At 35.9% G+C, this 21,753-nt stretch overlaps 1 protein-coding gene across 1 annotated transcript; it reads left to right on the top strand.

Annotated features, from left to right (window-relative positions):
• Window positions 1-2,421: 2,421 nt before the first annotated feature.
• On the top strand, window positions 2,422-20,999 carry LOC121637833 (complement C3-like). Its single transcript, XM_041982138.1, has 43 exons — window positions 2,422-2,534; window positions 3,557-3,752; window positions 4,019-4,181; window positions 4,828-4,922; window positions 5,070-5,158; window positions 6,457-6,539; window positions 6,625-6,712; window positions 6,817-6,919; window positions 7,014-7,134; window positions 7,373-7,488; window positions 7,786-7,932; window positions 8,435-8,534; window positions 8,658-8,752; window positions 8,869-9,060; window positions 9,186-9,341; window positions 9,565-9,694; window positions 10,077-10,145; window positions 10,349-10,546; window positions 10,638-10,755; window positions 10,851-10,939; window positions 11,049-11,188; window positions 11,470-11,682; window positions 12,204-12,267; window positions 12,361-12,450; window positions 12,594-12,800; window positions 12,879-12,954; window positions 13,073-13,232; window positions 13,392-13,487; window positions 13,997-14,147; window positions 14,760-14,845; window positions 15,199-15,276; window positions 16,052-16,207; window positions 16,300-16,362; window positions 17,407-17,488; window positions 17,600-17,639; window positions 17,769-17,859; window positions 17,966-18,055; window positions 18,138-18,240; window positions 19,177-19,266; window positions 19,556-19,648; window positions 19,760-19,843; window positions 20,484-20,628; window positions 20,720-20,999. The coding sequence occupies exons 1-43, from the start codon at window positions 2,458-2,460 to the stop codon at window positions 20,859-20,861; spliced, it is 4,965 nt and encodes a 1,654-aa protein (XP_041838072.1). The 5' UTR covers window positions 2,422-2,457; the 3' UTR covers window positions 20,862-20,999.
• Window positions 21,000-21,753: the final 754 nt, after the last annotated feature.

Raw genomic sequence — 21,753 nt, 5'->3', positions numbered from 1 at the left:
GGGGAAACAGAGGTTGTAAGTTACATAAAATACAAACACACCACCCTGTCTCATATGCTGAGCAACTTCTGATGTTGATGGTTGTGATGATGATGAGGAGGAGGAGGAAGAGCATATTCGTTTGTTAACTTCTTCACTGCCTCTGCTGCTTTGCAAGGGTTGCCTCAGCATGTTGTTGTTATAGCCAAGCTCTTTCAAACACAAGAGACACTTCACATAAAAACCAAACAAATAAAAAAAACACAAGTAATGAGTAAACACAAGTGAAATAAGCAAGACAACAAGATAAAGTAAACTATGTTATCATCAATATTTTAAAAAATACATTAAAGGGGTAGTGCACCCAAAAATGTGTTTTTTGAGTTGTAAACAACACTGTATTACTTAATTGTGATGAAAACCACCTATACTGTGGATACAATTAGTATTTTTTCAAATATCTTTTTTAAAAAAAAAAAAACAGGATTTTGTGGTTAAAATGCTCATAACTCCCTCTAGAGGGTAAAACCAGGTTATGTTTTTTGTGACACAGATCCCACAGCCCCCTCCCTCCAGATGCAGATAGACAGGTCCTTGCCTAGCAGACATAGACAACCATGCCCACCAACGCATATGAAGGGATGCAAACTTATACAGTGTAGATTTGCTAGTTTCAGACTTCTATTCTTTCACAGAGTTTCTGATTAAATGTTCTTGCAATGACACAGATTTCCTCTTCTGGCAACAGACAGCAGCTCATGAGATGGGATGGGATGAGAATCCACCACCAGCTGTTTGGTTTTACCTGCATTAATCTGAAGGCAGTTCCACTGGCACCAGTCCACAATGTCTGAGTCACAGTCCCACAGCCTCACAAACTGTGAACAGCTAGAGAGGTACCCATGTGTAACACATCTCTGACAGCTTTGCAGAATTCTGAAGAAAAGAAAGTCCAGAGTGACAACAATAAAAGATAATACCATTTGTTTAGCTTTCTTTTTACCAGTGTTTAAGTTAGAGTCTGATGTGGGAATTAACCATTATTCACAGTCTCTGGTGAAATCAATGCATGTATAGAGCCAAAAGGCAGAGAGGGGGAAAGAAAATGTTGTGCTGACAGAAAGGCACCGCAAAAAATGTTTTGGAATTTATTGTCTTGGATTAACGGCCCCTGTCCTTTGTGGAAAACATTCACTCTAAGTCCAATTTCAAGTTAGTTATTTGATCTGAGTTTATTTGCTCAATATAGAAAAAAAAAAAAATTCTGTGGCAATCATGGTTTTCATGTGTTAATAAAACATGAATTATTTAAATAAATATTAAGGCTGTCAAAAATAACACTTTAATGGCAGTAAGTAAGTCTAATTTGACCTCTAAATGTTTTAATGTAGATGTAAAACTGTTCAGTGTTTAAGTACTTATTGCATGACATGCTGTTCTCTAACAAGGTGATTAAATGCAAAGTGTCTGAATCTTGAATCAACTGTTTAATGTTCTGGGTTGCATTTAAACAGTCCTCTTACATACTGCTCAGATTTAGTCATCATGACACCAAGCCAACGCCAAGCATGAAAAATTATTGAGACATTCACATTTTATGTTGCGGTCTGTCCACCATTGTTTTTAGCTTTTGTTTCAATAAATAGTTATAGATAAAGTAATTACTGTTGCCTGATTGTTCTTAAAAGTTGCATTCATTATGTAATAGTGTAGCATGTACATTTTCCATAAATTTGACCCTAAAGTTTAATATAACTTACTTTCTGACTAATGTTTATATGTCTTTTCAAAAAACGTGTCAGTGGAGTAATACACAGAGACCAGAGAAAGACCATGTTGCTGTTATAGATTATTTGCTGCAACTCTTTATCACTGCAAATGTTTGGAGTGAAAGAAAAATATAATTTTACATTCTTCATAATCAGATTGCTGATTCCATCTGGAAATTCCCAGTTTCTCTAACCCTAAAAGACCCTGCAAAGATTACCTGGAAATGACTCAATACAGCTTTCGCCACACTGTCTCTTTGCTCATGTCCAAAAGTCAGATCATGCATTTATTTATTGATTCACAGAAGATAAAATAGTTTTCCAACCAAGACAAAAACTAAAAATATATACATAAAAAAAAAAATCTAACTGCAATAAAACTGTTTTGCTGTGATCCTGGAATAAGCTAATTATTTGACCTTGTTTGGAGATTTTAATGAGACACACAAAATGCTTTTGTGTCTCATTCGTGATATTGATTTGGACCGTTTTGTATTTACTTTAGGGAAGAGCTAAACTAGATTTGGGCTGAATTTCTCAATTGCTGCCAGGAAAGTGTGTTTGTGTGAACACTGATGTTCTGACCCATTTTTTGGAGGAGGAGGGATGAGATGGTAATGAGGTATGAGGGAGGGTATAGCAGTGGATAAAAGTAGAGCGTTGCAGAGCCTCAGCTTACACTGACGGCAGATCAGGATCAGATCCGAGGATGAGGAAGGCTGTTCTGCTGCTGCTGGCCTCTCTGGCTTTTGTCTCACTGACTTCTCCTGCTGATGGAGCTCCATTGTGAGTAGCTGAACACTAAATTTGTACACAATTCCAATTATTTGTTAAGAGCAAATCTCAAAGATGTGTGTCGGTCAGTGTTATTTTACTTGGATATTTTAAACTTAGTGAACAGAATTTGTACATCTTTGTTTTATCTTGTTGGTACATCTTTGAACAATTTTATTCAAAACTCTTTTAGAGGAGCCACGGTACTTTTTAAAATTTGGGATCACTGAAGATGTGTTTTTATATAATGACGTCACATTTTTTAACATTTAGATCCTCATTAGTTACAACCTTTAAAATGATTCTGAGGGGGATTTTCTGTAATAAATGTACACAAAATTGTTTAAAACTGATGAAAGGCAATAAAATAATTTGTGCCAGATTGCAATATGTGTCACATGATATTAGTGTATATACACCTGTTCTTAATATGACTCCAGGGTCTGTGACACCATGAAGTCCAAGGACCTTTGGCTGGTCTCTTGCAACATTTTTGCAAGCCACTATTGGTCAGTCTTTGTGCTCTGTGTTTGCATAGTGGTGTATTACACCAGAAACAGCAAACAGAATCCAGAGTCATGATGAAGAGAACATCAAACCGCTGTAATCAAGATAATTAATGAATCACTCATTGGGTGTAGAGTCCACACAACTACGCACAACCCTAAAGAAACTCCTACAATTTTAGAAAAAAAGTGTGCTAAAGGAACTCAAATATTTGTTATCTGCCTGAAGGTCAGGGCCATTATAAGTTTACATAAGATAAATTTAAGACAACTGAAGGATGAAAAAAAGAGGTGGATTTCAGCATTTTTCCCTCAATACAGTAAAAGCACTGTTTCTACCAAAACTGTTTGATTAAAAAAACAACAGAAAAACTTTTAAACATCCTTTCTTCCACTTTTAACACATAAGTGAGTAAAGTTCATGTAAACAACGGATAATTTGTTAGTCATATCTGAGTGGCGCATGTTATACTGCCTCTTTAATTGTTTTTGCAAAGTAACCAAAGTAACTTGACCATCTTCTTGTAGACAAGTGATGTCTGCTCCCAACTTACTGCGAGTGGGAACAGCAGAAAACATCTTTGTTGAGTGTCAAGACTGCACCGGAGCGGACATTAGAGTCGACATCAGAGTGATGAACCACCCAACAAAAGCTAAGAAGCTGGCAGAAACAGCTGTGACCCTGACTAATGCAGCAAACTTCCAGGCCCTTGGCCAAATACTGGTATATAAAATATTCATTGATATGTATATTTATTTATTTACATATTTAACCAGGGACAAATTTATAAACAACTGTTTCATAAAACTGTGTAAAGTAGATGTCATGCACACAAGTTTCTAGTCAAGGCTAATTTGCAACATGCCACTGGTTAAATTTCAATGCTATTGCTACAGGGCTCTTAATTTCTCAAACAAACACATCCAGAAAAAATTACATTTCTGTGCTTCTCCAAAAACAAATCTTTTGTCTTTTTATTCTGATTTCAGATTCCAGCCGGAGACTTCAGCAAGGATCCCACAGTGAAGCAATACGTTTACCTGCAAGCTCACTTCCCTGGCCGAGTACTGGAGAAAGTTGTTTTGGTGTCCTTCCAGGCTGGATACATCTTCATACAGACTGACAAGACCCTCTACACCCCCAACAGCAAAAGTAAGCTCAGTGTTTCCTCACTGCTGCGAGACAAGACACCTACTCTTGTGAAATGCCTACAGAAAAGTTATAACATTTTATTAAATGTATAAAAAAATATATTAGATGGTTGTTTCCAGTAACATAGATCAATATTTATTTAATGTTTGACCAAACATAAACTTCTCAGCAATTCAGTATTAGAATTAAAAACGTCTGGAATCCTGCAAGAGAAAAAGAGTCACCATAATTTGAGCAGAGGTTGGAATATTCTTATCTTTCTGCCCCGTATGGGCCATTATCTCAAAATGCTGGATCCAACATTTTGCATGATTCAACCTATCAAATCTTCTGGTAGACTTTCCCTCACCTGATAAAACAGACTATCTTTTAAATGTCCCAATTATCCCTGCCTTGGAAGAGTTTTTTTTTTTTTTTTTTTAATTAGTACCTCCATAATAAAAACTGAGACTTCATATTTCTTTGGGTTACATTAGGGTTACTTTCTCTAAGTTTATAGAACAGTTTTCCATCTGTGCAGCACTCTGTTACTATGCAGTTTTATGGTGTATGATACACACCTATATGACTCAAAATGACTCAAAATGCTACTACTTATACACCTAGATTTAACTTTGTAAACTAACTGAACCCTTTCTCCTGTCAGTTTATTACAGGATGTTTGGGCTGACGCCTCAGATGAAGCCTGTGGAAAGAGATGCTGTAGCCCAAATAGATGCTTCCATTACCATTGAGATTGTGGTATTGTGTTTTATTCTTGAAGTGCAGACGCAAAGTAAATTCATTTAATCTGCTGTAACTGGGAAGAGAAATAAAAACAAGAAAAATGCATTCATTGAGCTCCTTTAGCAAGACAAGAGTTAACACTTTCTTTAAAATTGTTTTCAGACTCCTGAGGGCATCATCTTACCACTTGATTCAGTTTCTCTAAAATCGGGTATTTACTCTGGAGATTATCAGCTTGGTGAAATTGTTAGGTAAGTCATTGTTATTGTTTTGATATTAGTTGTAATTGTCTACTATCTATAGTACTTTAGTCATGAATGTACCTTTGACCATGGGTAACAAGTGAAAATAAATATTTTATTAAAATTAAATTGAGCAGCAGCACAGACACTGAGACAGCCCAGATGGACAGAACCTCAAGTCTGACTCATGCATAGAAAAGAGAAGAAATAATGTCTGTACCATGTCAAGCTGAAATAGAACTCATTCTGGTCATGTGTGAATTTTAATTTGTTAAAAATGGGCATATATTGGACCATTATGTTGATTTACACATATGGTTTCAATATGTTTAACTATGTAATTAATTTCATATGATTACAATTTTTGGGATTAATATTATTCGTTTGGCTTTTGGACAATGACTGACACCTATCTATTTTATAATTTAGTAATCCTAGCTTTAGCTTAAGTTTGAAAAGTGGCAGCAACATACACAACCTTCTCAGTTGCACACCATTCTATGTTTGATTTGACAACAATAATGCAATTATTTGTTTTCACGTTTTAAGAGTATAATGATTTTTTTTTTCTTTGTCTAGATTCTTGAATCTTACCTTTATGCATTTCTTTGTGTGTGTGTGTGTGCGTGTTTGTGTGTGTGTGGGGGGGTGGGCTCTATCTCAATTTTTTCTTGTATCTTTATAAATCTACAATTTGTTGGCAGAAGGAAGACCAAAATAATACCATCAAGACATCATGAAATCCTGATGGGTACAGTCAGCCAGATGCATTCTGATTCTTTTCTACTGAAAAGATCCTGCACATGCTGCCAAAAGAGCTTGACATATAAATATATGCAAATGCCGTGTCTGGCACCAGCACATTAACAAGAGATCTTTTTATTTATTTATATGTTCCTTTATCTTTCCAGTTTAAATGTTTGAGAACCATGACATGGTTAAAAGGTGCATAAACACATACATGTGACGATATAAACATACCAAACACAGTAAGAGCACAGATCATCTTATAACCAAGCGTGTAAAATCATCTAACATAAAATGGCAACATTAAGAAGAAAATGTAATAAGGTAGCATTAACAGAAAAGATGAGGAAAGAAATATCGGTATATATGTGTGTGTATACAGGCATGTGTGAGTGTATAAAAGGAAAAAAAAAGAAAGAAAAGTTGTGTATAGACTCTGAATGTTGGGAGTGCTCTCTGTCGGAATGAAATCTTTTGTGTGCAATCTCTGTTATGAACATTGAAAATAATTTCCTGATTAATTATTGGGTGTTTATCATGTGTTTTTTTGTGATGTGCAGCCCTGGACTGTGGAAAGTGGTGGCAAAGTTCACGAGCAACCCACAGCAGAGCTATTCTGCAGACTTCGAAGTCAAAGAATATGGTAATTCTCTAACTAACAGGACTGCAACCTGTACAGCACTGAATTATCTTTCGCTTGATGAAACATGAAACACTTTTCTTTTCAGTGCTTCCCAGTTTTGAGGTTAAACTGTCACCTGTGACCCCCTTCTTCTATGTGGACAGCAATAAACTTGTCATCAAAATTAAAGCAACGTATGTAAAAGCTTATTTGTTGATTCAGAGACCAATTTCACCATCCCATTTTACTTTGTTTCACGTCCGTGTGGAACTTTATCGTGTCTTTCTTTTGGCTTTAGGTATCTGTTTGGAGAAGAAGTGCATGGGACTGCCTATGCTGTATTTGGGATTATGGAGAAAGGTCAAAAGAGGAGCCTTCCAAACTCTCTTTCAAGAGTGCCAGTAAGCACATACACTATTCATATTGTTTAAAGGTAGTCTATATTATGGATGTACATATGAAGTCAGTCTTACTTTTTTTATCCCTTCACATCAGATCCAGAATGGAGAAGGACAGGTTGAACTAAAGAGGGAGCAGATCATAGAAATTTTCAAAAACATCCTCGATCTTGTTGGATCCTCGATCTTTGTGTCTGTCAGTGTGCTGACAGATAGCGGTAAGAAAGACACTGTGCTGTATTCCTAAATCTTGTGTAAGTCATGTTATTGAATGAAAGACTTCAAAATTGAAATCAGAATTTTGGGAGTCTAAAATGGCTAAAACAAAAGATAGAAATAACATCATATCAGCATGCTTGTTAGAAAAAAGGCAGCAACTCTTTTCTCTGCTTCTAAGACCACAAATGGGAGGAAGATATATAGTGTTCAGTTAGTGTGTTTGTGTTTGTGTTGCAGGTAGTGAAATGGTGGAGGCAGAGTTGAGAGGTATCCAGATTGTCACGTCACCCTACACCATCACTTTTAAAAGAACTCCCAAATTTTTCAAACCAGGAATGTCCTTTGATATTGCGGTAAAGAACTAACTTACATACTTTGAGAGTGAAATACTGCTATATTTTAAATGTGATTTAAAACAAATCCTTTGTAGATTGCATTCCTATTCTGCAAGGTATTCTTTTTTTTATACACAGATTATTTTGAGGATGTTTTTATGTTTATTGTATTTTAAACTGTAATGTCCACTGCAGGCATACTGCTGGTTGAGGAAGAACAAACCTGATTCCATTAGACTGTGTTTAAAATCTATTTCATTAAAATGTTTAATTAAAAAAGGTTTGTTTCTTTTTTTATTCTATACCTAATGGCAGGTGGAAGTTTTGAATCCTGATGATAGTCCAGCAAGCCGTATTCCAGTGGTGGTCACTCCTGGTAATGTGAACGGCGTCACTGCAGCCAATGGCATGGCAAGGCTTACCATCAACACAGAAGGAACACTACAAAGGCTGAAAATCACAGTAAGCATGAATAGAGGATAGAATCTAAAACAATCTATAGATCTTTAAAAACTCCAAAACACCAGGGGAAAATATTTAAAAGAACATCATATGGTCCTCTTCCCCAAAATGTGCTCATGTGCCATATGGATTAAAATGAAGTTAGAAGAATAGTGGTCATGACAGCAACTGCATGTAAAGAGTACAGATGACAGCCGTAACAGTGACATTTGTCATGTGGTTAATTATGCTTTCAATTTTTGTTGTTTTAAGACAAATCTCAGCAAATAAACTCTTCTTGTTGTTAGCAAATAATTGTGCTTATCGCAGGCCCATTATATAACTGTTTTCTTGTTTCTGAGAGCAGAGTGGCTGCAGAATGAAAATTTAAACAATAAACAATAAAGTTTTTTCAATAACAACTTTAAGAGAGAAAAGCATAAATTGATGTAAATTGCCAAGAGAAAGTGAAATCTTTTATTTTCTTTAGTCCTCACTTTGTTTATATTTGTGTGCTCTACAGGCAAAATCAAATGATCCTAATATCAGAGCTGATAGACAAGCATCAGCGGAAATGGAAGCTTTACCGTACAATACCAACTCCAAGAGTTACCTTCACATAAGTATGTAATATCCCTAAATAACATCTTGCAAACAAATAATGTAATTGCAGCAACACCAGCAAAGAATATACCATGCACAAGCTCTTTCAAGTCCTGAAAATTTTGCAACTCATCTTTTTTAAGGTGTGGATACAGCCGAGCTTGAATTAGGAGACAACCTAAAGATCAACCTCAACCTCAATAAGCAGCCAAATCAAGAGAAAGACATCTCATATCTGGTGAGAGATGTTTCGTACTTGTGCCAGGTTGCACATATTGTTTATGTTGTCTCCCAGGACCTGTGCTAGTACAAGTATTCATGTTTACATACTGATTTGTAAACCTGTGTCCCCAGATCTCAAGCAGAGGTCAGCTGGTGAAATTTGGGCGCTACAAAACAAGAGGCCAAGTACTGATTTCCCTGATAGTTCCCATTACCAAAGAGATGCTGCCATCATTCCGTATCACAGCCTACTACCATCCAACAGACAATGAAGTAGTGTCAGACTCTGTTTGGGTCGACGTGAAAGACTCCTGCATGGGAAAGGTGAGACACACAATACTGATGTAGCAGAGGGCATCTTGGATGAATAAAGAGACAAAGATTTTAATCATATCTAGTGGATATTTAATGTAAATACAAGTCTTTATTCTTGTTTTCTTCACATGTAGCTGATCCTGGAACCATCAAGACCGGCTGCTTCCTATGAGCCTCGCAGGACGTTTGATCTGAAAGTCACTGGCGATCCAGAGGCCACAGTGGGACTGGTGGCAGTTGACAAAGGAGTTTACGTCCTAAACAACAATCACCGCCTCACCCAGAAAAAAGTGATTTCCCTAACCTTAAAGATGATTCTGAATATTTCCAAATGTTACAGTGAATCAAATGCTTATCTCCTTGTTTTTTTCTCTAAGAGTAAAATTTGTTAATGTGTATTATTTGTTTGTGATACTTCATATATGTAAATCTTCCTTGTCATATGTCAGAATAGTGTATTTGACTTTGGTGCTGTAACCCTAAGCCTGGTCTGTTTGCTTTTCTACCCTGCAGATCTGGGATATAGTAGAGGAGTATGACACAGGCTGCACATCAGGTGGAGGCAAGGACAATATGCATGTGTTTGTTGATGCTGGACTTTTGTTTGAGTCCAGCACTGCTTCAGGAACTCCCTACAGACAAGGTAATCACTTTTCCTTCTACTGTGGAGGCTGGTGTTTCAGTTTAACTAACATGGGTACAAACAAAGTGGTTTTGGACTGTGTAAGGAAACAATGAAAGGGAAAACACATGAACTCTACACACAGATTGGAAACACCAGAGATCTGAACCTAAAAAACCTTTTTTGCCGTTAGACTACCGTAAAGATGAAATGATTTTAGAGTCATTTTCATTTTGATATCAGAGGCCAAACATAGTGATCACTGTATGATCTGATTATAGGTGTTAGACATTTCCATTAACGCCTTTTTAAAATGTCTGTTATCGTATGAAATAAAAGATGAGAAACAAACTTTCTATTGAAGTTCGCTATGTTAAAAGTCTACTTTGTTTTTCATTTTCAGAGTTGAAATGTAAAGAACCCTCACGGCGAAAACGAGCCTCAACCATACTGGAAGTCAGAACCACCTTAAGTAAGAAGCAGAGCTCTAAATTATGCATTTACCAAATGTTGTCATTTCTTATAATTTTAATAACTCCAAATCCATTCATAGGTGGAAAGGCAGAAAACTTTTCTACTTTATTCTGGATTTCTAACTGGAGGAAAAATTCTCTGTAAAAGTCTTCTTTTAAAACTTAATTTCATTCTTTCATGCACAACCTTCTTCCTTTGTAGTGAGTCAGTATGACAATGAACTGGAGCGTGAATGTTGTTTGGATGGCATGAAAGCTACCCCACTTTCATACACCTGTGAGCAGCGCAGCGAGTACATTGTGGATGGTGAGGCCTGTGCTCTGGCCTTCAAGAAATGCTGCCAGGAGATGGAAACTCAGCTAGCTGAGAAGAAAGAAGAAATGCTCCAACTGGCTCGCAGTAAGAAACCAGAAAAGGGGATGAGAAGTGGCTGCTTAAAGTCATATTGTTTTTGACAAGCTGAAGTTATTATATCTTGCTTACACTTTAGGTGAGTCTGATGACAGTTACATGGACAGCAATGAGATTGTTACACGCACCAATTTCCCTGAAAGCTGGCTTTGGACAGCTATCAACCTTCCTGCTTGTCCTGCTGAAACACCCAAATGGTGAATAATCTGTGAAAATAATTGATTTGTTTGAAAGCTAAACCTCTGGATCTACAGTTGTTTCTCATAGTGCTGGTGTTGTCTCTGTGTTACAGTGAGTCCACAACATTGGAGCACAAAACTCCTTTGCAAGATTCAATCACAACCTGGCAGTTTACTGGCATCAGCCTCTCAAGAACCCATGGTGGGGAGTCAGTAACTAAAATTTGTGGTGGTTCTATCACTTCTTAAAAGCTGGTTTTCTTCCTTTCATCACTTTTGAAAATATTTTCTTGCTGTATCTCATCTTTAAGGAATCTGTGTTGGTAAGTCCTTAGAGGTCATTGTCCGAAAGGAATTCTTCATTGACCTCAGGCTGCCTTATTCGGCTGTCCGTGGAGAGCAACTGGAAATTAAAGCAATTCTTCACAACTACAGCCCTGATCTTATTGATGTAAGTCAAAAACAAGAGTAAACATTTACCTACAGTCACAGTGAGGTAAAATGTCATTGTTTAATGGCTTTGTTACATTTTTTTGTCCGAAAACAGCATATTTACTTTACATTTGTTCAAACAGACCATCTGGGATCATGACATGTCCTAAAATTATGAATACATCTTACATTTAGATATTTTGTTTTTCAGGATAATTTGGTCTTTATTGGATCATTATGTTGCTAAAATTTGAAAACTACATGGAATCAGTGTTTTTGCATCTTTGTCTTGTTTTCAAGGTTCGTATTGAGCTGTTGGAGGAGGAAAATGTGTGCAGCGCAGCTTCCAAACGTGGGAAGTATATAGAGAAAGTCAAAGTTGGGCCCCAAACAACTCGATCTGTACCATTCGTGATTATTCCCATGAAGGAAGGAGAACGTAGCATTGAGGTCAAAGCATCTGTAAAGGACTCATCTCTCAATGATGGAATCAGGAAGATGCTGCGGGTGGTAGTAAGTGAGACAGAGAATTTCTATGGTTTTGACCGTTAGGAAAGCACACAGACAGGATTTTCTGATCTGAAGCCACTATTAGTCTCATGGTAAAAGTAATTAAGCTGATAGAAATTATCAAGGAAGCAGCAGCAAAACCTTTTATTTTTATTTTTCTTTTTAGAAGTTATTCCTTGATACTTGGTAGCAACATTCAGGTAGCGGGGGAGGTTATGAAGTATTTTCAGATATTCAGAAATGCTCCACAGGGTTCAGGTCCATCCAGTGTCTGGAACTTTACTGAAACCACTTCTGTGTTTTCCTGGTGAATGTCTTTTTTTTTCCTTCTTTTATGTGTTTTTATGTCTCTTTGAAATGTAAACCTTCTGCACAGCCTTAGACCCTAAACGCTCTGAAAGTCATCAGTCCCATGTCTTTACACCTCACTTAGTTTTTATCTTGTCAAGACTAGATATCTGAAAACTTTCCGAATGCTTCTACTTTTTCAAAATCCATATTTGAATCATCTTTTGTTTTTCCAGCCTGAAGGTGTTCTTGTTAAAACTGCTACGACTGTAACTTTAGATCCGGTTAAGAAAGGCCAAAGTGAGTTTACCCACAATCAATTCATTACAGACATTTAGTATTAGGATTTTTCATCTCTCCCTAACTGACTCCTCTTTTTTCTTTTTTCTTTAGATGGTGTACAAGAAGAAACTTTGAATGGTAATATTCCAAAGACCAACTTGGTTCCAACTGCACCTACTTCCACACAGGTGTCTGTAACAGGTCAGCAGTACAGTCAAATTTAGGCCACTTGATGTATGTAATAAAAAGCCTGAATAATGAGCTTCCTGTTGATAAGGGGCTTTGTTAAGTTTTCTCCCTGTTACCTCTGAGATTTTATTATGTATGCTTATGTATTCATGTAGGTAGAGAACAAGTATCTGGACTGGTGGAGAATGCTATCAGTGGGAAATCAATGGGCACTCTGATCAGACAGCCCGGTGGCTGTGGAGAGCAGAACATGATCCACATGACCCTGCCTGTCATTGCCGCCACATATTTGGACAAAACTAATCAATGGGAAGTTATTGGCTTTCAAAAACGAGATGAAGCCATTGGACATATAAAAGCTGGTAGGCAAACATAAACAAAACCAGAGTATTACAACGTGAAACTCAGGTAAAGTGGGTTTTTTATGTTTGTTTTTTTAGGCTACCAGCACCAGCTGACTTACCGCAAAAATGATGGATCTTTTGCTGTTTGGGCTAGTCATAAAAGTAGCACCTGGTAAGGCACTTAAACATTCTTCAATTCATATTACATCTTCTTAGACAATCTCTTTTCACAAGTGTATTTTATTAACATACAAATAAAAATATTCCACTCTCATTTCTTTCTTTTAAAGGTTGACAGCCTATGTTCTCAAAGTGTTTTCCTTAGCCAACGGCCTGATAGCAGTGAGAAATGAACATATCTGTGAGGGTATTAAGTTTCTGATCCTCAATACTCAGCAGCCTGATGGCTTGTTTAAAGAAATAGGAAATGTAATCCATGGAGAGATGATTGTGAGTGCACCTATTTTCTTTACATCAGTTCTTTCTCTGTAAAAAATGATCATATACCACATACTATTGTAAAATGTTTATTTAATTGCGTTTTTAAACATTTTGATGGCAATGGTGATGGCTCTGACAGTTGGTGGGTATGTATGTGTGAATATTTAGGGTGATGTGAGGGGCAAAGATTCGGATGCCTCCATGACAGCCTTCTGTCTAATTACCATGCAAGAGACACGTACACTGTGTTCTCCAACTATTGGCGTGAGTACCTCGCCTGCATAGAACACTTTCACCTTTCCCACATGCTTCCCTATATTTCCTCATCAACCTGATTTGCAGTTGTATTTCAGTGTAGGCCCATTTTGTTTGTTCGTCTGATTTTGTTCAAACATGTTCTACTTTAACGTACGTTAGAACCAAACTGTAGCTAAAATAACAGGGAATGTAATAATTATATTAGTTAGAATCATTACTGTCTAAAAGTTCTCAGAAACAATGGTACAGATCTGCTAAAATACTTTGTGAATATCACATCATCCTTCTCTTGGATTTCATTGTTCCTAGGTGTCTGTTTTCAATCTCTACTCAACTCCCCAATTTTAATTGTAATAAAATTAGGTTTAGCTCATAAAGACAAGAAGAATAATTCACAAAGCATTCCCAAACATGAGTGGCTATTACAACTTTGAATGTTTACACTGATATATTTTAGTAGCTTCTCATTAACTGTTCATGCTTAACATCTTCTTTATTTCCTTTTATTGGTCTAGAGTCTTCCAGGCAGTATAACCAAAGCAGTTGCCTACCTGGAGAGGCGCCTTCCCAGTCTCACCAATCCTTATGCTATTGCTATGGTATCATATGCCCTGGCTAATGAAAATAAACTAAACCGGGACATCCTCTACAAGGCTGTATCTCCAGGTGCCATTACATACAATTTTTATTACTACATATATCTTAGCTGTTGTTGCTTAGCCGTTTTAACAAGTTATTTGTATTTTAGTTTACCAAAGATACTTTAGATATCACAAAAATCCTGAAACTTAATTAAAAATGTTAACTTCATAAAATTTTATTTTGACTGAATATAGCTTGTTAACCACTCACGAAATTCGGACCTTTCAACCCTAATTCCAGCAAAGCCTCTAATTGACTTTGTTTGATGATAAGTTGCAATCAGAAATGACACAATGTCGGAGATTTAACAGGGACTTTGAATGTAGCTATGATGGAATATTTCATTGAGAAAACAAGGACCTGATGAGTCTCCAGTTGCTATGGTGATTCCAAATGCTCCCTCTCTGACAGTCCAACAAAATGAAGCTGTTTGTTTCCCAGCACTGTTGATGGTTCAAATGTTTTTTACTACAGCTACAATATCTTTTAAGTTAGACACTTCAGTATAAAATGTATTACTTTTACAGTCTTTTATTGTGGAGGAAATATAGTTTTTTGGGGGGAATAACAACAATACAAAGCTTGCTGGACATGACTGATAGTATAACATATTTAACAAGTATTTCTGGCTTCCAGCGTTATCTCACTGGCCGGTGCCTGGGAAACATATGTTCACACTAGAGGCCACAGCTTATGCTCTTTTGGCTCTGGTCAGGGCTAAGGTAAGACTGTCCAACTTAGAGTGTGTTTTACAAGATACACATCAGCCACGTTATTTTATTAAAGAAAAAATGTCTTAAAAACTACTTGACAACTTCTGAGCTCTTTTATGTCCATTAATTTTATAATGGAGTAAAACTAAACCAACAGTAGACCTTGATTTTTAATTATTTTTTTAAACGTTAGCTACTCTTGTACTCATTAGCTAAATAAAGACTGATCCAGAAATCCAATTTTTTTCAGAAAGCTTTGTAAGCATTTTAACTATAACAAAGTCAGCACATTTCTTTAAATACCAGGCATAAAAAGCCAGAATTTTTTTTCTTCTTTTTCTTGTCTTCTCTCTCAAAAAAAGGCCTTTGAAGATGCAAGACCTGTTGTTAGATGGTTCAACCAGCAGCAGTTTGTGGGTGGAGGCTATGGATCGACTCAGGTACACGAAAACCGCTACACGTTTTGCCTTTTGTTCATCTCAAATGACCAACAATGTGAATATTTTTACGTGTTTTTACTTTGGAACTTTTTACCCATCTATTAGTTGTTAATGTCTTTGCATCAAACAGAAATAGAGTTTTACTGTTTTTAGTTTTATGCTGACATGTACTGCTTACTTCTTGGCCAGGCCAGTCTCGTGAAAGAGATAATTATCTCAATGTTTTTATTTGTTTTAATAATAAAAGTAGTTGTTGTAGTAGTAGTAATAGTAGTAGTAGTAGCTGTAGTAATTGTTGTAGTAGTTGTAGTATTAGTACTAGTAGTAGTAGTAGAAGTAGTAGCAGTTGCAGTAGTTGTATTAGTGGTAGTAGTGGTTGTAGTAGTAGTAGTAATAATATTATTATTACTAGTATTGGTAGTGGTAGTAACAGTGTTAGCATTAGTAGTAGTAGTAGAAGAATTAGTAGTAGTAGTAGTAGTAATATTATTATTACTAGTATTAGTAGTAGTAGTAACAGTGTTAGCATTAGTATTAGTAGTAGAAGAATTATTATCATTATTAATATTATTTTATTATTATTATTAATAGTAGTAGTACTAGTAGTAGTAATATTATTATTACTAGTACTAGTTGTAGTAGTAGTAGTAGTAATATTATTACTAGTATTATTTGTAGTAATAGTAGTAGTTATTTATTTTTTTTTTTTTTAAAGATTATTTGTTTTGTTGCACTAGGATTTTAACCATTGTTTACCTCCTGTCTTTCTGTGTAGGCTACTATAATGGTGTACCAGGCTGTGGCTGAGTACTGGACCAACGCTCAAGAACCAGAATATAATCTGAATGTGGACATTTTGTTACCAGGCAGAGCAAAGCCTGAAAAATACAATTTCAACAGAGAAAACCACTTTACCACAAGAACATCTAAAGTGAGAACATAACCTCTCATTAATACCCTACGTATGTCCGTGTCATCATTTTATCCTTGTGTGTGGACATTTATGCATATACATTCCAACAGATGAATGACATTAACCAGGATGTGAAAGTGAAAGCCACCGGCACAGGAGAAGCAACAGTGAAAGTAGGAAATTTCTTTTGTATACATTTGTATTGTTTGTTTCTTACCCCTAGATGAATCTACATGCATTTTATCAGTATCTAAATAATGGGCATCAGTTATCAATATTTCAAAGCTACATTTCTTTTCCAACTAATTAAGACTAAAAATTGCAAGTATGATTGGTTAAGATAGTCAATGACTAACAAGAAATCCCTCAAAACTTTTTTCCACAACTTTTCAAAGACAACAGGCAACAAAATTAAACGTTAAGCCACTAGTGATAACTCAGATTTTCAGAAAACTGATGTTTCAGGAAACTGTTTTCACACAGTGATTTAGTGATTTAAAATCTAATTGCTTACAGGGCAGAACCATTATGATGCCTCATCAAAAAAACAGATTATGTCACGTATTACAGAAAATAAAGAAAGCTAACTTTTAGAATCATTTAAATGTTTTAAAAAAACACAGAAGGCCACATTTATCCAGCAAATCTAAAATGATGAAAGAAAAGCCAGAGAGTTAGATGAGGTTGTAGGCTTTTTGTTTATGTCAAGTCATATTCATGATTGATTTGATTATGAAAGAGAGAGGAACAGAAGCCCACTGTCACTGGAATCATAAGAGCTACACTCCTTTCTTCATCCCAGAAAAACCTTCTGGAAAATTAAATCTGTCCTATGAACATCCTGGGTAATGGGAAACCACATTTACATGGTGGCTTTACTAGATTAACTGTGAGTTTGTGGTGCTGCATGGTTTACAGTTTACATAGGGAAACAGATCTGAGGCACCACTTCATATTAATGTGTGTATTGAGTCAAATGAGGTTGACACATCCATCCATTCAACCTGTTCTGTGAGAGTGGCAGACCTAAACTAATAGTTTTTAAACCACTGAAAAGAAATATTTAAAATAGCAGTATGATTGCATATTAATACAAAAAACCCTAGTGAATAAACTTTTCTTTCAAATATTTGCTGAATGAGGTTCAGTAAAAGAACAGGTGCTAATTTTTTTTGCAATGCAAATAAATGGATAAAAGTATCTTATCTATTTGACAGATGGTGTCACTGTATTATGCTCAGCCTAAAGAAAAAGAAAGTGACTGCCAGAAGTTTGATGTATCAGTGAAATTTTCCCCAGGTAATTTACTCTATTTATCTCTTCATTTTCAGTTCATCATTTTTGTCTGCTTTCATTTTTTAGGTATTTCCTTAGATATTCTAATGCACATCTAATGCTTTGTTTCTCCAGATAAAAAGATAGATGAATACAAGCTTCAAATAAAGGTTTTGTAAGTAGAATACACTATGTTCTTGCTTATGTTTAAAAAGAATTTAGAACCATTTTAAATCTAAAGAGATATTAGCTTTCTTACACTCCAGTTACATTATGTTAATTTATATATCCAATCTCTGTACAGGTATAAGGACAAGGAACAAGATGCAACCATGTCAATCTTGGATATCGGCTTGCTGACTGGCTTCACGGTTGACAAAAACGACTTGGACATAGTGCGATTTCTCTTTCTTTCTTTACTGTTACGATTAAGAAAAAGCAGTTAAGAAAACCAAGATGTATTTTATGGGAATGATGACACATATTTGTGTGTCTGTGCAGTTGTCTAAAGGCCGTGCTAAAACCATCGCTAAATATGAGATGAACACAGTTCTGTCTGAGAGAGGCTCACTCATTATCTACCTGGACAAGGTAAATATGTCTGCTTGCAACCTTCCTTTCCACCCTGGAGTTTGATTTATCATGTCTGTTACTTTTGCTACGCCTTCAACAGGTTTCTCACACACGACCAGAGGAGATCTCTTTTAAGATGCAACAGACGATGAAAGTGGGCGTCTTACAGCCAGCTACTGTGTCTGTTTATGAATACTATGATCGTAAGTCTTAAAATCAGTATGCTGCCTTTATTGACTTTAAAATTTATTCACTTGACATAAGCATGGATAAGATGTAATTTCAAATTCATACTCACCCTTTGTCTAGCTGCAGCATTGACCATTAGCTTAAACTGACAAATGTTCTGTTCCTCTCTATTGGCCAATTTCTTTGCTTTTCTGAATTAGGAAAATCTGTGGATGAACATGGAAATTTATTCAGATTATTTATATTTATTCAGATTATTTATATGCTGTTAGCATATACTAATCTAGCATATGCTATGGCATATCACTGAAAACATTTCAAAACTAATATTGCAGTTTGGAAAGCCATTTAACTTCAATTAGATGTGTTGCAACAGGGAAACATCTACAACCTGTAGGACAGTGGCTGAAGAAGTCCAGAGTTGGTGATCCCTGCACTATTAAATCAGTTTAACAATGTCCAGGGCAGCTCATAACAAAGCCAACAGTTTAAGTGAACAGCTTACTGCCTTCAGTAAATGTTTCACTTTTCTTTTAAACACATTTAGTGGATGCCAGTTTAATGAAGTTAATATTATTTTTGCACAAAGAAAGTAACAAGCTATGTTTTCACCACTGCAGTGCTAAGCTTGTTGCTAACATAGATGCTAACATTAAACTTTCATATAACAGTGACTAATCTCTTCAGGACTGTATTAAGGTATTGGATGACGTTGGATGTGGTGGATCCAGCTTCCTGTATTTTTATACCACAAATCTTATGGTTGCTGCTCTTCTATTAGTCCTGTACCAAGTGTTCATACCCAAAAGTTATAATGAAAGGTGTGACTTAAGTTTAACTTGAGTCCCAGATTTGAGTCCCCACTTCTGTTTCGTATATTAAATGTATAAATTTTATGTGTACTTGAATAAGCAAAAATTGTTTAAGATTTCTTTTCTTTACAACTTCAGAAACCCCCTGTGTGAAATTCTACCATCCTCAAAGAGAAGCTGGAAAATTACTGCAACTCTGTAGAGGTGATGAATGCACATGTGCAGAAGGTAAAGAAACTATTCTGTGACTTAATCTGAATGGTTAATCACTAAATAATTTTCTTCCTACATTTTTCTGCAAGCACAAAGCCGGCATTAAAATGAACATACATTTTGAGCATTTTTCTGGATAGAGTGTATTTACTAGAGTTTGCACAGAGAAAGAGCACATGGGAGAGATTTGTAATACTAATTAGGTGCCACCAGGCAAGTTCAGTGCTTTAGTTGGCAGTGGGAAGCACTGAGTGAGTAAGTGTGTCCAAACCTTTGACTTTGTATCATTTTTTTGCATTTTCAGAGAACTGCAGTATGCAAAAGAAGGGCAAAATCAGCAATGATGATCGCACAGCTAAGATTTGTGAAAGCACAGAGATCAGCAAAATTGATTATGGTATGAAACAAAAGTGTGCTGCGTTTACATTTCTGCACCTTTAAATGTGCTTTCAGCTTGAGAAATTTGAGTGAGGAAGGAAGCTAATATGCATGCATTGTCTGCCCACAGCATACAAGGTTTTGGTGGAAAACGTTGTATTCGAGGGTTCTACAGACACTTATTCAGTGAGGGTGGTAGATGTTGTTAAAGAAGGTGGGTATTCATTTTATTCAAACTTTTTGTAGCACTTATTCATAGTTTTTGAGCACTATTTATGTCTTTACTGGTCCCTTTGTAAAATGACTGTTATGTTATGACTTTGGCAACTTAAATTGCACTGCCAGGAAACTTACATGAATTTCATGCACCTCTTAGTTCCCACCAAGAGGTGGTCATAGTAAGGGTCTAACAAAGCACAGACACATCAGTCTACACTGACAAATTTCAGTGATTCAATGATCGGTGAGTCAGTAGCATTGATTCAAATTGAAAATATTAATCAATCATCATTAAAGTAATTATTTGTGAGTCAGAGTGTACCACCCTGGTTGTTTTAGCTTTTCTGACATATTGTTTGAGAATCTAAAAGGAAGTAACCTTTATATTATATTTTTCCTACTAATAAAAGTTCTTTTAACATTTTTTTAAAACTAGGAGAAAAAGTTTTAAGCTCAGTTCACAGACTGTGGGAGAGTTGATTTTTGTTTAAGAATATACACTATTTCAGTTATGTTCGTGTATGTATTGGATGGTTAAATATGTACCATGGTTGCATATTTTATCCTTTAGTTTATACATTAAGTTCTCAAGTTCCAGCTTTGTTTATCTCTCTTTTCCTGTATTTTAATTACAGGAAATGCTGATGTTGGACCTTTGAATAAACTGCGTGAATTTCTAAGTTATAAGCACTGCAGAGAATCTTTAGCTCTGGGAAAGGATAAAAACTACCTTGTCATGGGCTCATCCAAAGATATTAATGTAGATGAGCAAAAGCAAACGTAAGTGTTTTTTTGTCTTATTATCTTTCAGTATTTTACAGAGAACTGGTCACATCACCACACAGTTTATTTCTCTCTTTGCTCTCGTCAGGTATCAATACGTGCTTGGTGAGAGAACCTGGATTGAGTACTGGCCTACACCAACAGAGTGCCAGACTGACAAGTTCCGAACTATTTGCTTGGGCTTGGAGGAGATGGTGAATCAGTACACGATCTTTGCATGTCAGCAATAGTAAAACTGAAGGAAGTGTCTTGCAGTTTTTCAAATAGCTGTCATTTATGTTACATTTATAAATAAAACATTGCCTGCTATAACACAAGTATGCAAAACTGACAAAGTTACACTTCTGAATAAAATTGCATGGTCATTATTGTTTGAGTCTTATATTTTGTTGATTTTTACGAACCAACTTCTCGTCTGCATTTTTTAGATTCAGAGCACAGGCACATACAGGGGCAATAAGTTACAGCTTACACCTTCCAGGCACCTCATTGTCCTTATTGTGTCTTTTAAATGTGAATAATTTTATATCACAAACCATCACACTCATTAATGAATTCTCATTAATCTCAGATTACTTTATCAATTGGTCCAAGTCCACACCCACTACCACATTACAGCAAGGCAATATAAGATACTTAAGTATAAGCATTTCCCCCAGTCTTTCAGAGCTAACAAAACTAAACTACGTTCAGCTTTTAAAAACTATCAAGGACAATCTCACACGGTGGAATTCCCTACCCATTATCACTCATGGGGAGAGTTGCCACCATCAAAATCACCTACCTATTGTCCTTACTTTTCTTATCAAAACAAGTCACTAGACCGGGGTTATTCAATTAATTCAGAATTGTGTCCAGTTCATTAATCTGAGACAAAATAAAGGGCCAGAGAATATGAGTAATCACGGAAATTACAATAACATTTAAGGAGCCACTATATTCTATTTTGTAAATGCACAACAACATATGCACATAAATCCACACATGGACTACTACTGTAATAAAGTTTGTCCATTTTGAACATAAATCAAGACATCATAACAATCAGGCTATGTCGGCCATTTCGTAGATATTTAAGATTCCACATGTGGCAGGCAACATCAAATTAATCTGCACCAGCAA

This window comes from Melanotaenia boesemani, chromosome 4 (genome assembly GCF_017639745.1).
Source record: "Melanotaenia boesemani isolate fMelBoe1 chromosome 4, fMelBoe1.pri, whole genome shotgun sequence".
Classification (NCBI taxonomy): domain Eukaryota; kingdom Metazoa; phylum Chordata; class Actinopteri; order Atheriniformes; family Melanotaeniidae; genus Melanotaenia; species Melanotaenia boesemani.
Note: the sequence above shows the minus strand (reverse complement) of the source record. Positions and strands in the feature narration are given on the sequence as shown.